This window comes from Callorhinus ursinus, unplaced genomic scaffold, assembly GCF_003265705.2.
Source record: "Callorhinus ursinus isolate GAN/ISIS: 27379988/994484 unplaced genomic scaffold, GSC_fseal_2.0 scaffold21, whole genome shotgun sequence".
In the NCBI taxonomy this organism is placed as follows: Eukaryota; Metazoa; Chordata; class Mammalia; order Carnivora; family Otariidae; genus Callorhinus; species Callorhinus ursinus.
Window position 1 is genome coordinate 7,035,621 of NW_027397083.1, and position 15,419 is coordinate 7,051,039.

Here is a 15,419-nt window from a genome sequence, read left to right on the forward strand (position 1 = left end):
TGTTGAACTCTGCCACAGACCCCCTACACGTTCTGGGGCTTCGGCAGTGAGTTAGGCTACCCAGGCCCCAGCCTGCGCAGAGCCTTGAATAGAAAACGTCTCCTTTCCCCATGAAATAAGCAGGATCCCTCAATACAAGTATGGCTGGGAAGACTTATTGGTCTTCTGACCACTCCACTTCTTTTCTCTTTGGCCTTGCCAGGAACATTTTGACCTTAAGCAGCTCTCATGACTTTGTTGGGCCTCTGTGTGATGTTCTGTAAAACAAGCCAGTTCTCTCCATTTAAGTCATAGTCTATGTAATTCTGATAAGTACTCTTACTGAATGCCTGTCTTGTGCCAGATCTCTGCAAAGTGCTGGGATGCGGTGATAAGCAAAACAAACGGTGGGCCTTTGGTTGATTGGGAAGGCAGACATACAAATGGGAGGACTATTTTCTTTTTTTAAGATTTTATTTATTTATTTGACAGTGAGAGAGAGAGAGAGCCCAGCAAGGGGAGTGTGAGAGAGAGAGGCAGGCTTCCCCCTGTGCAGGGAGCCCGATACGGGGCTCCATGGCAGGACCTCCGGATCATGACCTAAGCAGAAGGCATACACTTAACCGACTGAGCCACCCACGTGCCCCAAATGGGAGGACTATTAAGAAAGAGATTACCTGGTGCCATGGAAGCAAGCAGCAGGGAGATTCACCCCCAACCCCAACACATGCACTGGCCCCACATGGGAAGCCCTACACACATGTAATTGCTATAAACACTAAGGAAATGATGGCTGAGTTCTGAAAGGTTAAGTCCTAGTTAGCTGGTGAGAGGGTGGAGTCTTGGAAATACGGGCGCATTTGATAGGGCCTTGAAGGTCAGGGTCGGTCTGGAACATTAACATTCTCAGGAATTGAACTTAAATGGACACATTTTCTTGAAAGACACAAGTTGCCAAAACTGACACAAGAAATAGAAAATGTGAATCAGGGGTGCCTGGGTGGCTCAGTTGGTTAAGCGACTGCCTTCGGCTCAGGTCATGATCCTGGAGTCCCGGGATCGAGTCCCGCATCGGGCTTCCTGCTCAGCGGGGAGTCTGCTTCTCCCTCTGACCCTCTTCCCTCTCGTGCTTTCTATCTCTCATTCTCTCTCTCAAATAAATAAATAAAATCTTTAAAAAAAAATGTGAATCACCCGATATCTCTTACAGAAATTAAATTCATGAGTAAAAACCTTCCCATAAAGAAAACTCCTATACAGATGGCTTTACAGGTGAATTTTACCAAATATTTGAAAATTTTTTAAAAAATTTACTTGACACAAATTTTCAGAAAATTCAGGAACGAAGATTTCCAAAACATTTATGAGGTATTACTCTGATACCAAAACCAACCATGCATTACTCAAAAGAAAATTATAGCACAATACTCCTCATGAAAATAGCTATAAAATTCTTTTGGTGGCGGGAGCCCACCACCCAATGTAAAATTCTTAATATCAAACCAAGTCCAGCAATATATACGAGGAGGTGCATCCTTATTGCAGGAATAGAATGTTGGCTTAACATTTAAAAGATTCAATGTAATTCCCAAAGATACAAATGTAGTGCACCTTATTGCAGGAATAGAATGTTGGCTTAACATTTAAAAGATTCAATGTAATTCCCAAAGATACACATGTAGTGATCCAAAGGGGCACATGCACCCCAATGTTTATAGCAGCAATGTCCACAGTAGCCAAACTATGTATGGAAAGAGCTTAGATGTCCATCAACAGATGAATGGATAAAGAATATGTGATGTATACATACACACACACACACACACACACACACACACACACACACACACACACTGGAATATTATGCAGCCATCAAAAGGAATGAGATCTTGCCATTTTCAATGACACGGATGGAACTAGAGGGTATTAAGCTATGCAAAATAAGTCAATCAGAGAAAGACAAATATCATATGATCTCACCGATAAGAGGAATTTGAGAAACAAGACAGAGGATCATAGGGGAGAGAGGGAAAAATGAAACAAGACGAAGCCAGAGAGGGAGACAAACCGTAAGAGGCTCTTAATCTCAGGAAACAAACTGAGAGTTGCTGGAGTGGAGGGGGGTGGGAGGGATGGGGTGGCTGGGTGATGGACATTGGGGAGGGTATGCGCTATGGTGAGCAGTGTGAATTGTGTAAGACTGTTGAATCACAGACCTGTACCCCTGAAACAAATAATACGTTATGTTAATAATAAAAAAAGATTCAATGTAATTTACCACATTAATACTTAAAACAATTATATCTTCTGTAGAGGTATAGATAAAAACATATGACAAAAATTGAACCCTTATTCATGGGAAAAACTCTCAGCAAACTAGGAACTGAAGGAACTCTTATCTGGTGAAGGGCAGTATGAAAAATACAGTAACATTGTACTTAAGAGTCGGGTGCCTGGGTGGCTCAGTCGGTTAGGCGTCTGACTCTTGATTTCAGCTCAGGGTTGTGAGATCAGCTACTCACTGGGCATGGAGCCTGCTTAAGACTCTCTCTTTCCCTCTCCCTCTGGCTCCCCACCCCCTCCCCTGCTCTTAAAAAAAAAAAAAAAAAAAAAGAGCAAGAGTGACCTCAGTCCTGCTAAGATTGAGAACGAGAATGTCCTCCCTCACTACTTTTATTTAACATTGTACTGGAGGTTCTAGGCAATGCAATTAGAACGGAAAAATTAGAAATACTAAAAAGGAAGAAGGAAAATCACCTTTATTCATAATCAACATGATTGTATACATTGAAAATTCAAAGAAATCCCCCCCTCCACCATGCTATTAGGGCTAAAAATGAGTTTAGCAAGGTCACAAGATACTGTCAGGAGAGGATTCTTCCTGGGTCTCTCATGTTTCTGCCTGTCTTACAAGGAGGGGCACTGACTGTCTTTGTTCTAGGCTGTCTTCAAGGAGAAACACACTCACGTACATAGACACATATATACACACGTGTAGAGTGAACAGCATTGGATGATAGCAATAGTGTCTCCCTCTAGAGCAAAGGGTAGGTTTATTACTCAATATAATAAAGATTATGTTTCCTTTGGGGCCAGAGTTCAGGCAAGCTTACTGCTCACCATAAAAGAATCTTGTTCCTTAAGCTTGGGTTTCCTCTTCTGCAGGACACCCCACTGCATGTGCAGTCATCAGCAGGTCCTCCTCACTTTTCCCTGTAGGAATCAGGGCTTGGGGAACCAAAAGCTGATACTCTGATTCCTCCTACTGTTGTGAGTAATAATTCTCTGACCCAGAATTCTCATGCCTTCTGCCAGCATCCATGAAAGCTGTTTGTACGTAGGGTAAAATCTCAGGGCCTTCAAAGCTCTTGATAGATAACAAGATACAAAAATCAATCGTTTCATACTAGCAACAAACAATTAGAAAATGAAGTTAACAATACCTTTAGCAGAACATGAAAAGCATAGTATACGGATAAACTTTACAAGATGTGTGTAGGACAAAATGTGTGCTCTGAAAGCCGTAAAGACCTTGCTGAGTGAAATTAAAGACCTATATAAATGGAAGGAGATTCCATGCTCATGGATAGGGAGATATTAAGTTTTCTCCAGTCAACCATTCAAATCTTGAGTGGAATGGAATACAAAAGAGTCTATCCCTTCCATGGAAGGCACGATCCCTTTCGACTGAGGACAGTGTCCTGATGAGACTATTAGGCCCCATTACAGAGATCCCAAGAACACCTCTGCTTCTCATCCTTCACATCTGCATCTTCTCTCTGGTCCCATGAGCTCTCTCATACATCCAGTGAATTCCCACTCTGTGTCTGTTACCCTCTTAGTCAACTTCTAACGAACACTGTCTGGTATAAAGCAAAACAAAACAAAACAAAAAACCTAAAGAATCAGGATTTGCTGGAATACTGCTTTTGTTGATTAAAAAAGAAAAGAAAAAGATTGTCACTGAAGAACAAGAACCACCAAATCTGGACCCAAGAGAGAGGATGGTCACAAAGCCAAATGACTGACTAAAGCCATCAGTTCGTACTAAAAGCTCTTTTGTCATCTATAAAACGTGGTCGTCTGTGCCAGGCCCACGTCATAGCCTCAGTCCTCTGACTGAAGTGCAGATATGCAAGAGCTTTACAGAGAAACTCCCAGGTGGTGTGATTTGAACGGCTGAAAACACTAGAGATGAAAATGGAAGACCCCAGGCTTATCACTAGAGATTCATTTTAAAAGCCTTTTGAGGGGCGCCTGGGAGGCTCAGTCGGTTAAGCATCTGCCTTCACTCAGGTCATGATCTTGGGGTCTTGGGATTGAGCCCTGTGTTGCGCTCCCTTGCTTGGTGGGGAGTCTGCTTCTCCCTCTGCCCCTGCCCCTTCCCCCACTTGTGCACTCACATGCTCTCTCTCAAATAAAATACTTAAAAAATTTTTTTTAATTAATAAAAGCCTTTTGAAAAAGCGCAAATGGAAAGAACTCCTATTTAGAAGAAGGAACATCTGGCACTATACCCTTACCCTGCACTGCAGCCACACATGAGCACGGTGGGTGTGATCTTGTGGGATACAATGTCATAGGATCCTGACATCTAGAATGTGCTTTGTCAATCAGGGATCACTTCTTTCCTTCCTTTTTCACCTTCCCTGGACAGTATTCTTCACATACAATTTGCCTTAGAATTTAAAAGAGACCCCCCCCCAAAAAAAATCTCCCAGAGGTGATACAAAGAATGTAAAAAAGAAAATAAGCCTAGACTTTAAGAGAACATGAAATTTATTAGATGCGGACTACAAAAATAAAACCATCAAAATCGGGACCCAGCAAGCCCCCACCCCAACCCCCATAAAAACATTTCACATACACACACATGGCTAGCAAAGACTAAAAAGATGCAAAGCTTCCAAAGCGACAGATGCTCAGCTGGAGAAGGTTGATGACTGGGGTCAGAGGAGCCCATTCCCGGAGGAGCCCACTGTTGGTTCAATCACAACACCAGGCCCAAACCCCAGGCTTCTGGCCCAGAGGCTGACGTCAGGGAGTCCCTGAGCACGTGACCGGCTGCAGCCACTGGGTGGGAGGCAGACCACTTACTCTTTCTGTGCGCTCTCCGGTTGCTTCACTCTCAGATCCCACTTCTGCTCCTCCAGCACCTGGTAGGACCAATACGTGGCTAGAGGGTCCAAACAGGGAGAGAAATGAAGATTTAGTGGGTTTGTGGGTGGGCCCCAGACAACCCCAGGGCCTGGCAGACCACCACAGAGCCCCTCGCTCAGGGATGCTGACGTTCAGTCCTCCCTTCTTTGGGATGGATTTCCAAGTCTACCTGCTCTCATGAAGCTTCACTATCCCAGCATCTGCCTGCCAGACACCTTCAGCTCTCATATCAAATCCCGTAACCTGGCTCGTGGCCTTGGCCTCATCAGATTTTCTATCTGCCTCTATTTGCTCAGTCCGTTCTCCAAAAGGTATTTCCGTGACATAAATGTTCTCATTAATGGGTCTATTCCCAGAGGTAGAACAGTATCTGGCACGTGGCGAGACACAATAGAAAATTGGCAAAATGAAGGTCAGATTCTCCAAAACCTTCAGAGGAGACTCTGAACTCCGCCGTATAATGGACAGGAACCCCCCATGGCCCTACTGGTCTATCTCCCCTGCCGAACCACTAGCCCCAAAGGGCAGTGTACCACTTCTTCTTAGTGGATAGACCCCATGGCCTGTTCAATGCAGCCACAGAACAGATACCCAAAGGGTACAGTGTTCTTCACGGGCCTATCTATGGGTTCCTGTTTGCAAAGGAGCTCAAGGACGTGAAGGTAGAAACAGATGTCACAGCAGGGCCTGGCGCTACAGGCTGCTAAAGGCCAAAAAAAGAGAAGATCCAGGAATTGGGCGATAGAGGAGTTGATGGGGCATCTTTGAAGGACGCCAGGTTGGGGGCGGGGGGAGGTCGGGACCACTCACCTTGCTTTAGCCGGAGGGCCTATCCGCAAAGACGGTGCGGAACCAGCCAGGCTCCTTACACATGTAGGTCTTGCCTCGGGACAAGATCAGCTTGTTATCCAGGAAGCGTGGACAGAGCAGCAGCTCTTCCTCAAAGGTGCACGGATCCAGGTACTAGGCAAGGCCGAAGGGCAGGGCTGAGCCAAAGACGCATCAGGCAGGGCTGCCCAAGAATACCACACCCCATTCCCAGAGCTCACCACTTTCAAGTTGATCCAGACGTAGAGGCCAGAGCCATGGTTGAGAAAAGGGATCCCCAATGCCTTCAACTTCCTAGTGATGTATCTGTGAGCTCTCTGCAGCCGGGAGCGGTAAGTGGGCAGGTACACTCCATCAATCCACTCTGGACGGGTAGGGAGAAGATAGCCATCACGGGTCTGGTGGCAGAGATCTGCAGCCTTATCAAAGGCTCCCTCTCTGGGCTTTGTACCAGCTCTTTCTATCCAAGACGGGCTCTGTGTTATATCTGGGCTGACGGTAGCCATACCCAGCACACCTTCTCAATAGTCCAGTAGGAATGTTCTGATACAAAGAGTTGGGGCGCCCCCAAAGTGGGATAGATGCTGCTGTTCCAACTGGGCAGATACTCAGAGCCTCACACAGTGGACTTCGAGAAACCTAGATATGCTTGGGGAGGCCCTTAGCCCAGGTGTTCTAAGCACTGGCAGCACATTAGAATCACTTGGGGAGCTTTTTAAAAGTCCCGATGCCCAGGTTATACCTCCAGATCATCTAAACCAGAATCTTTGGGGATAGAGCCCACATATCAGCGTTAAGCTCCCCAGATAATTCCCATGTGTCCAAGGTGGAGAACTCGTGTCCAAAGGGCTAAGAACCTGGTTTCTGCCACATATCAGAGGGCCTGGCACCATGCACGGAGCCATCTGGTTGGATTTCTCCTATCGACCCCTTTCCCCCTGCCAAAGCTGAAAGCAAATTGTTTCTAAACCAGATTATCAAATTACATTAATTTGTATCATTATATCCCAGCTTTTAATTTAAATCCTCCAGCCTGGCATCTGCTCTGTTATAGGGAATTAAAGAAAGGGGGCCTTATCTAAGTTTGGGCAATGGCATTAAATAGAGGGGGTTGGGGGAGGTCTCCTCTAAAGCCAGGATTCACTTGTGATCCATGGAGGAAACTGAATGCAGGCGCCATAGATCTAGCCACACCCACTTGCCCAAATGGCAGCTCTCCTTTGGCCACCTTGGAAGATGAAGTCAAGTCCTATTCAAGGAGTCGTGGCATTTTTGGGTCATCTTTGCCTAAAGCAAGCCAGGCATTGGGGAGGGAAAACTGACTTTGCATTAAGACTGGTTTCTGTCTTTCAAGCCTTAGAGAACAATTTGCCTTTCCAGGCACAGCACCAGCTCCCGAACATGAAAGCCCATCTGTGTTTTAGGCCAGCAGCTACGTCTTGTCTCTGTGCCCTACTGCATGAGCTGAGCTACAGCCCTCCCTGCCTTCAAACTTCCGGTCCTCCCACCATCAAACCCAAGACCGCGAACAGGGTCTCAGTGGATTAGAGGTATGGCAGCCTTCCGGTCCTGCCACCATCAAACCCGAGACAGCGAACAGGGTCTCCGTGGATGAGAGGCATGTCAACCTTCTGGTCCTGCCACCATCAAACCCGAGACCGCGAACAGGGTCTCAGTGGATTAGAGGTATGTCAGCGGCCCAAGCGGACCCAGGAACTCCCCCATGGCCATGAGGCCTAGCCACGATCCCAGGGATGGGACTCGCTGCCTACCTCGGTCCTGAAGCAGCCGACACAGCTTGTACTGGATGATGCCAGAGACACCGTGGAGATAGCCAAAAGAGCTCACGGCAGAGGCCACCTCCTTGTTGTGTGTGTAAAGAACACCAAAGCGGAAGCCAGAGATGCCGAAATCCTAGAGGGAAAGAAGTAGGGGGAGGAATACCTGGTTTGCCCACCTCCCGGCCCCCTTTCCTTTCCTACCCAAAGACGGGAAGCTGGGGCTCACCTTACTGGTGCCCCAGATCACATGGGTCCTGTTGGGGTCAGGCAAACTGGAGAGGAGATAGTACAATCAAGATTATAAAGACATATTGAAAGGATGAAAACTTGGGGTCAATGAGGGCAAGAGAGGAAAACGGACTTGAGGTCCTTCCTAGACATAAGAGCCTATGGGGCCCAAAGTTCAAGAAACAGTTGCCCCAGTTAACAGCCAGGGAGTCAGCAAAAGGTATCCTTGGGGAACCAGATGGGACAGATCCCAAGTGCCCACTGAATGAAGCCCAGGCCCCTCGGCCTGGCTCAGAGCCTTCCTGCAGCTGGTCCATAAGCCACCTTCTTGGCAATCAGCTCTTCACACACGTGGGCCACCCACCGTTTCTAAAATGTGCTCACCTATTTCTAACTGCCCCACTTCGGGTAGAGCTGTTCCTTCTGCCGGGCATGGCCTTGCCTTGCTTTGGCTGCTGGGATCGTATTTTAGGGCCACATGCTACCCTTAAGAAAGTTCTGGCCTGGGCGCCTGGGTGGCTCAGTCAGTTAAGCGTCTGCCTTCGGCTCGGGTCATGATCCCAGGGTCCCGGGATCGAGTCCCGCGTTGGGCTCCCTGCTTGGCGGGGAGCCTGCTTCTCCCTCTGCCTCTGCCTCTCTCTCTCTGTCTCTCATGAATGGATAAATAAAATCTTTAAAAAAAAAAAAAAAAGAAAGTTCTGGCCTATTTCTCTTCTTTCCCTAGGCACTACTTATAAAGAAGTTCCTACCCTGACCTTCTGTGGGACTCTATGGAGACGTGTGATAGTGCACTTTCTACCTTGCCTTCAAGTTATCTCATGTACAAAACAGCATTGCAAAAAGACACTTGGGAGGAAAGAGGATGCTTTGCTCATTTTCACACTCCCGGTGGCACTTGGCCCCAGTTCCTAGCACATAGTCAATTAAGTTTATGACCCATGAACACACCCTGCAAAAAGCAGGAACCTCATGGCTTGCATTCCAGACTCCAACTGAGGCCAACAAACTCACCTTTCCATGCTCAGAATGCTGTGGAACATGATGGATTCATCAAACACAGACAGCATGTAAATCTCATCCATAATCACATGTAGGTTGTACCTGCAGGTTGGGCAAAAGAGGGAGAACATTATCTAGGTTCTCTCTCATCTCAACTCTTTCTTTCATGGGCTTCTCTGGATATAGTTCAGATACTCTTCCTGCTCTGGCTGCCCATCCAACCCTTCCAAGGGGCATGGTAAGGTAGAAGGGGCGTACACCTTAGACCTGGCTCGGGGGTGGGTAGGAAGGAACAGGACCCAAAGACACTCCACAGAACATCTAACCCTTCGGCCGTCAAGCAGAGACCAATGCAATGAGGAGGGCTGCACATCCCAAAGAGTTTTATATCTGGTATAGTCAGGAGCTCCCACCCAGGGTCCTGATTGAATAGTGGCATTAAGCGGGCTAAGTGCTAACGCAGGTCACCGTGTTTTTTCTCCCAACAGCCCTCCGAAGCAGTGCTGGTATCTCCATTTTGTGGATGAAGAAACCGTTTCTGAGACAAAGTCAGTTTCCTCAATTAGCAGGTGCTTGAGCTGGGATCTGAACCCAGTTCTGTCAAGTTCCAGCCCACACACGTCCAGCGTTCTTCCACTTGTCCCTCTGCCATGAATTGGTCTGGACTAGAGTTATGAAATTTGGGTAAGTGTGATTCTTCTAGAAAATGGGAGGTTAGCACCCCCTAACGAAGAGGGCTATTTCAAGACTCCAGAGAGAACTGATGTTAACATGTCCGTGGGAGTTCTCTGGGGACACACCTTCACCCCACAGGGTCTGAGAGTTTGGATGCCTCAGTACCTCAGGCCGGGCAGTTGGGAAACGGATGCTGGGAGAAAGTGGTTACATGACAAGAGGAGGAAAAGCAAAAACACCAGATCACAAGTGTTACGTAGGTGTCTGTACCTGGGCCAAAAAAAAAAGGCAAAATAGCAAAAAAAATTCAGTTGAAGCATGTGGGTGCATTTTTTTCACTTCAATTTCAGTGAGTTGTACATAGCTTTACAAAGTATACTATGCAGTAAAAATATTGGGGTAAATTACATCTGGTTCTGACTTCTAGGAACCTTGTTCAGGGACTTGGTGTAGTCTCAAGGGGTGAAACACCTACCTCTTGGCAAATTCCAGGTATTCTTTCAGTGAATCTCGGCAGTAGACATCCCCCAGAGGATTCTGAGGGTTGATTAGCACGAGACCTCTGACCTTTTTCCCCTAAAAAAAAAAACCAAAAAACAGAAAATCAAAAAACCCCAAAATTAAACAAAACCCCCCAAAACATCACTGAGGTGAACAAAATAGGTCCCTCACGTCTACCTCAAGTTCAGCCAAAGGTCAAGTCAGGATACCCAGTTTTGGACACATCCCCTCCCTGAGGCCTTTAGTTGGGGTCTCAGCAACTTAGGTAGGATCTGGAACATTCAGCTCTCTTAGCGCCCACGGAGGGGGAGCAAGGAGGAGCTCTGGGGGCTGCCCCCAGAGACAGGGGCTCAGGGCTCCTAGGGGGACATGCCCCTGGGACACCGCCCCTTCCGAAGGAGCCCACAACACCTTGTTGAGAACACTGTCCCAGATCTCCGGACCCAGCCCCTCTCAGGGGCAGCAGCGCCCACCCCGAAGACATGGGTCCCTCCTTACTGTAAGCGTCGCCTCAAGCAGAGCTTGCTCCAGCTTGTCCACGGTGAGCTTGAACGGGTGGGGGTTCGCATCCGTGCTCTGGAGGCAAACACTCTGCCTGAGCACCACCTACCTGGAAGCTTCTAAGCCCTGGTCCCTCGCTCCTCTACACACCGCCCAACACCTCACACCCAGGCCTGCCGTCCCACATGCCCTCCTTGCCCTAATTTCCCCATCCTCCCCCCACTGTCACTTATATGGGAGGAGAACGAGGTCCCCTACCCCTTCCAAATGCCCTTAGAATGGTCCATTGCCTTGGGGGGGGGGGGCGAAGCAGGGGGAGGGGCCCCATTCTGACCTCACTGTCCAGGTGGACGAGAATCAGCTCAACTTTCGAATACAGCTGGGAACTAAAGACGAAGCCGCCATAGAAGGGGGGGGGGCTCAGCAAGGCCTCTGGAAGCACAGGGAGACAACATGGTCAGTGGGTGGGGGGTCTCAGTCAGAACCTGCCAGCCGTGCCCCGCCCCCCACAGGCCAGTAGCAACACTACAGACAGAGAAGGTTAGTTTGGCAATCCCTCCTACTTGGGGCTTAATTTTTGGCCTCAGGCTCTATAAAAGTTACATTCTTATAAACCTTATGTGGGGAAACACTAGAGAAGGAGAAGGGGAAGAATATCGCTAGGAATGGCTCCGAATCAAGGTTACAAACCCAAACGGGCTTGCTAGCAGGTAGAGCACAAGTCATCCAGCAGGTCTCACCAGCTCCCGTCCAAACATTAGAGGCTGAGGTCTGCGCCAAGAGAGAGCACTCATCTCTCTGCATGGCCCAGGCTACCTGCACCTGGTGAGCTCCTGGGTTCTTTCCTTCCCCTTCCTTTGGCCTCACGGATGAGTTAACCAAGCACCTACTCCTCTGAGTGAAACTGGCCATCTGGGTAACTTCCTTCTATGGAGCGAGAGCTCATTAAGACCGGAGACTCTTGTCTGGATGTTGTTAGGAGGGAGACTGAGAACAGATCCCTCGGCCTTATTTGCTCTAGAACTAATTTGCCTTTGGGGGGTGGGCAGAGGAGGACACAAGAGTTAGGAAATCTAACTGCTCTAAGCTAGTTTACCAGGGCTTCTCTGTACTGGTGTTGAGTCCAGAAGCCCAGCTAATAATATAATAAGTTGGCTCCAATTGTCACTCTTTCTGAGGCATACCTCCTTGAGGACTGTCCCATGTTTTCCTTCCATATTAAATGGGGACCCAAATCTGTCACTCCTTTGGAAATAGTAGGAAGATGTTCTAAGCAGGGTAGAAGTTCCAACACTTTAGGGCAAAGGCCTCTGAGTCAAGATATTCTTCTTCCCTAAGGACCAGTGCCCATGAGCTGCTCTTTTCCTGAGGGAAAGCAGAGCCCACTGACTTACCACCTGGATCACACAGAACCATGGCCAGTGTGGAGAATATAGAGGAGCAACCATTTAGAACAACTACCTGAAGATGCACAGAAGGCAGAAGTCAAAAATGAATCCCCATGTACGAAGGTCTAGCCCCTTTGTCTCCCTCCCCCTAAGCAGGGACAGGCACCAGGAACCTCCTCTTCTGTGACCCATTGGCCTTGGCTCTGCCCTGGCCCTAGGGTCTCTGCTGGTTCTAGAAAATGCAGCGAGTCCCCCAAGAACACAGTCCTCCACCAGGGTGGCAGTGAGGCTTGGAAATGGACTCACATTTTCTGGATCGAGCTGAGCAGGTACCTTGCAGTAGTAGGTCAGGAACCGGGCCACCTCTTCCCACAGGCTGTGGGTAGACCCAGAGAGACTTTGTGGTGCCCAGGCCCAGGGGCCTGTCCTTATTCAAGGTCTACAGTCTTTTCCAAAGAGCAAGGCATCCAACCTCGTATCACAGGGCTACTGGCTGATGCCATCAACTCTCCAGGTGATGCAGACAATAGGCGTGAGAGTTTGGATGAGACCTCAGGCCTTCTGAATACAGGGCAGTGCTATTTCTACTACACCGGGCTCCCTCCTGAGGCGGTTTCACTCTAGACATTTTCTAGCCGTTGTTACCAGAGAAATAGGGAGGTAGCCAACCAAGAATCTGGTGCCCTGGGTCCTTCCCTCCCTGAGAATAGGCGTCTGGGGGCCATGAGACTTTAGATCTGGAAATTACTTACAATGGTTGCCCTGACCAATCAGAATACTGCAGCAGGACATCCTCAGTGACGTTCATATCACTCTGACTCAACTGTTGACAAACAGAGCATGAGGACAGCCAGACCAGGGAAGACCAACCAGCCTCATCCTACTGCTAGGATGCATATGGGTGTTTGCCCTACAACCCAGGGCCTTATGGAAGAAGAATAGGGAAACATGCCACATGCCCCTTCGTGAATGGAGCCCCCAATCTCCTTGTCATAGGATACACAAAGAGAATTCACTGAGGAGCGCTGGATGACCTCCAGAACCCAACACTTGGGCCAGAGTCTCCCTTGGCAGCCTACCCACCATATACCCATACACCCCTAAACACAGCAAGCCAGGAGGTCAGATGTGTTATTTGAGAAGCTGTTTCCCCACTCCCTTCCCTAAACTCCTAAGTCCCATTCCTGTATCTACCGCATGCTAAGAAACAGTCTAGAGGGACTGGACCCGATGGTGGGTCCCAGCATGGCCCAAGACTTGGCTTACCCTTTCAGTCATCAGATCAAGGCAGAGCTTATTCTCACTGATGCCAAGGTTAATGAAGCCCTGGAGATGGAAGGAATCAATCAGTCCACTTGCCCTGCCCTCTAGGGACCTCCTTAAACATTCTAGTAAGGACTCATCTTAGATTATTTCAAATGGAAATCTCACTGCCCCACGAGGCAGTTCACTCCTTATCTAACAGCTTCAAGTGTTAGAAAAGTTGCCACAGATTCAAAAATCATACGGCTTGCAATTTCCCCCTTTAGAGCCACACAGTACTTCTACACCCGAGAGCAGTCACTGAGTTCTTACTACATGCCAGACCCTAGACTCAGTGCCTCATGCAGTGGCCTTACTTCTCACAACTCCTGAGAAGAAGGTTCTATTATGATCCTCACTTTAAGAGAGGGAGGCTCCAAAATGTGGACTGCCCCACTAGCCATGTGACCTCGGGGATGGGCAGAACGCCATCTGCCTGGCCCCAGGGCCTGGCTCACGCCCACCTCTGCTACTTCCACATCAGTGTGAGGCCCCTTCCAGTTACTGGAGGAGATATGGTTCTTCAGAGTCCAGGGGAGATGCAGGACTCAGTCGGTTCCCAGAAAAAGCCTATGACCATTGACCACATATCACTTAGCTAGAAACAGAAAAGAAGGTATGATTCGGGCTGTCCTCCACCCTCTGGCTAGAGAGCCGTTGTGAACCGCTCCTGCTGGGAGCCTCTCACTGGCTCCCTATCCTAACCTCACCATCCTAACACCTCATAACTCTCGTCACGTCACTCATGTTCCCCAATCTAGCCTCAGGAGCCTCATTTCCCCATCACTCCAAGTCCTTCCCACTTTAAAGCTTTCACACCTGCAGTTCCTCCTACCTGGAAGGCCACCCCTACCACATGGTTGGCTGATTCAGCCTTTAAGACTCCTCAGACCACCCAATCAGGCCTCCCCTTACTTCTCTCAGGTTGTTATTAACAATGTTCCTTTCCCCAGTGCCAGACAATACTCAGCAACTAGACTCAGTTCCGTGAGCGCGGGTTTGCTTAGCACCGTGACCACTGTGACCTAGTGGGCAAGAGCTGGGACTGAGGGAAAGCACGAGGAAGAGGGCGGGGGGAGGACCCAGACACAGCCCTTAACTTTCTTGGCATTGTCACCTTGCTCCTGTGCCCATTCCCTTATCTCCTAAGATGACAATAGTGTCTACTTCATGGCACTAGGAAGAGTGAGAGAGAGCCCAGCACTTGGCACAGGACTCAGTAAATCCTAGTGATCGGGGCCCTCGAGGAGGTGTCTCCCCCCGCCCCCCATCCTCACCAGGGGGTTCGTGTCCTCATGGTATTTGTCTGCTTGGTAAATCCTGAAGTCCTGTAAATTGGCCTGGTATGAGGCAGAGATTTCGATCCCACGGTTGGACAGGTGCTGGCTGACAAACGTCGCTTCGGGATCCTTCAGTTGGTGAACTGGCTGGTCAGGCTGCCCGGATGATTGGGCCTCCTGCCCACCTCCGACATCACCCCTCACATCCAGGGCAGGGTAGGATGGTTGGAGCCCCAGGCCACCCGTGGCCCCAGACCGTAGGAGGCTGACCAACTGGGACACTAAATTGCCCAGGAGGGCTTCCTGCTCCCCGGTGGCCTGATGATGCCTTTGGTCCCCCAGCACCAGATCCTGCTGCTGGTGCCTGGTGACCAACTGCATGATATGCTTCTCGATGGTCTGCCGCAAGTGCAGCATCATCTCCAGGGGCCGGGTGTGGGTGCCCTGGCTGCCGAGGCCCTGACCCCTCATCTGACCACAGGGCAGATGGATGGTGTCTGATTGGTGACTCATGCTCTGGGTCTTTGTCTCGGCCTCAGCAGGCTAGCTGGAACCTGCAGAGAGAGAGAGGGAAACCATGCACTGTAGCAAAGGAGACTCTCCTTGACCCTCCGGTCCAGGCCTGACCTCCGGCTCCTCACTGCCTCCTCCTACTTCCACGCATGGGGTACAGGCCCATGTCGGTTCAGGAAGAATTACCGATTCATTCAGGGGCAATGCTTAAGTGGCCCCAAGCCCAGACACTGGAGCCCTGTACTTCAATGACATTAAAATGTGTCCTGAGAAAAAGCGTTAGG

At 49.1% G+C, this 15,419-nt stretch overlaps 1 protein-coding gene across 1 annotated transcript; it reads right to left on the reverse strand.

Moving 5' to 3' along the window:
* Window positions 1–4,819: 4,819 nt before the first annotated feature.
* ACCSL (1-aminocyclopropane-1-carboxylate synthase homolog (inactive) like) lies at window positions 4,820–15,172 on the reverse strand. The gene is made up of 14 exons (XM_073904906.1): window positions 14,620–15,172; window positions 13,307–13,366; window positions 12,793–12,863; window positions 12,347–12,416; window positions 12,047–12,113; window positions 10,987–11,084; window positions 10,650–10,727; window positions 10,126–10,226; window positions 8,988–9,077; window positions 7,975–8,020; window positions 7,740–7,881; window positions 6,189–6,331; window positions 5,950–6,102; window positions 4,820–5,155 (listed from the first exon to the last, which is right to left on the reverse strand). Exons 1-13 carry the CDS (start codon window positions 15,133–15,135, stop codon window positions 5,956–5,958), a joined length of 1,629 nt encoding a protein of 542 aa, XP_073761007.1. The 5' UTR covers window positions 15,136–15,172; the 3' UTR covers window positions 4,820–5,155; window positions 5,950–5,955.
* Between the last annotated feature and the right edge of the window lie 247 nt (window positions 15,173–15,419).

Coding starts and splice junctions, on each gene's coding strand:
- ACCSL (XM_073904906.1), bottom strand. CDS start 15,135: ATGAGTCACCAATCAGACACCATCCATCTGCCCTGTGGTCAGATGAGG. Junction 12,864..13,306: donor TTGATCTGATGACTGAAAGG/GTAAGCCAAGTC, acceptor GTTTGTCAACAG/TTGAGTCAGAGTGATATGAA. Junction 10,227..10,649: donor TGCTTGAGGCGACGCTTACA/GTAAGGAGGGAC, acceptor TTTTTTTTTTAG/GGGAAAAAGGTCAGAGGTCT.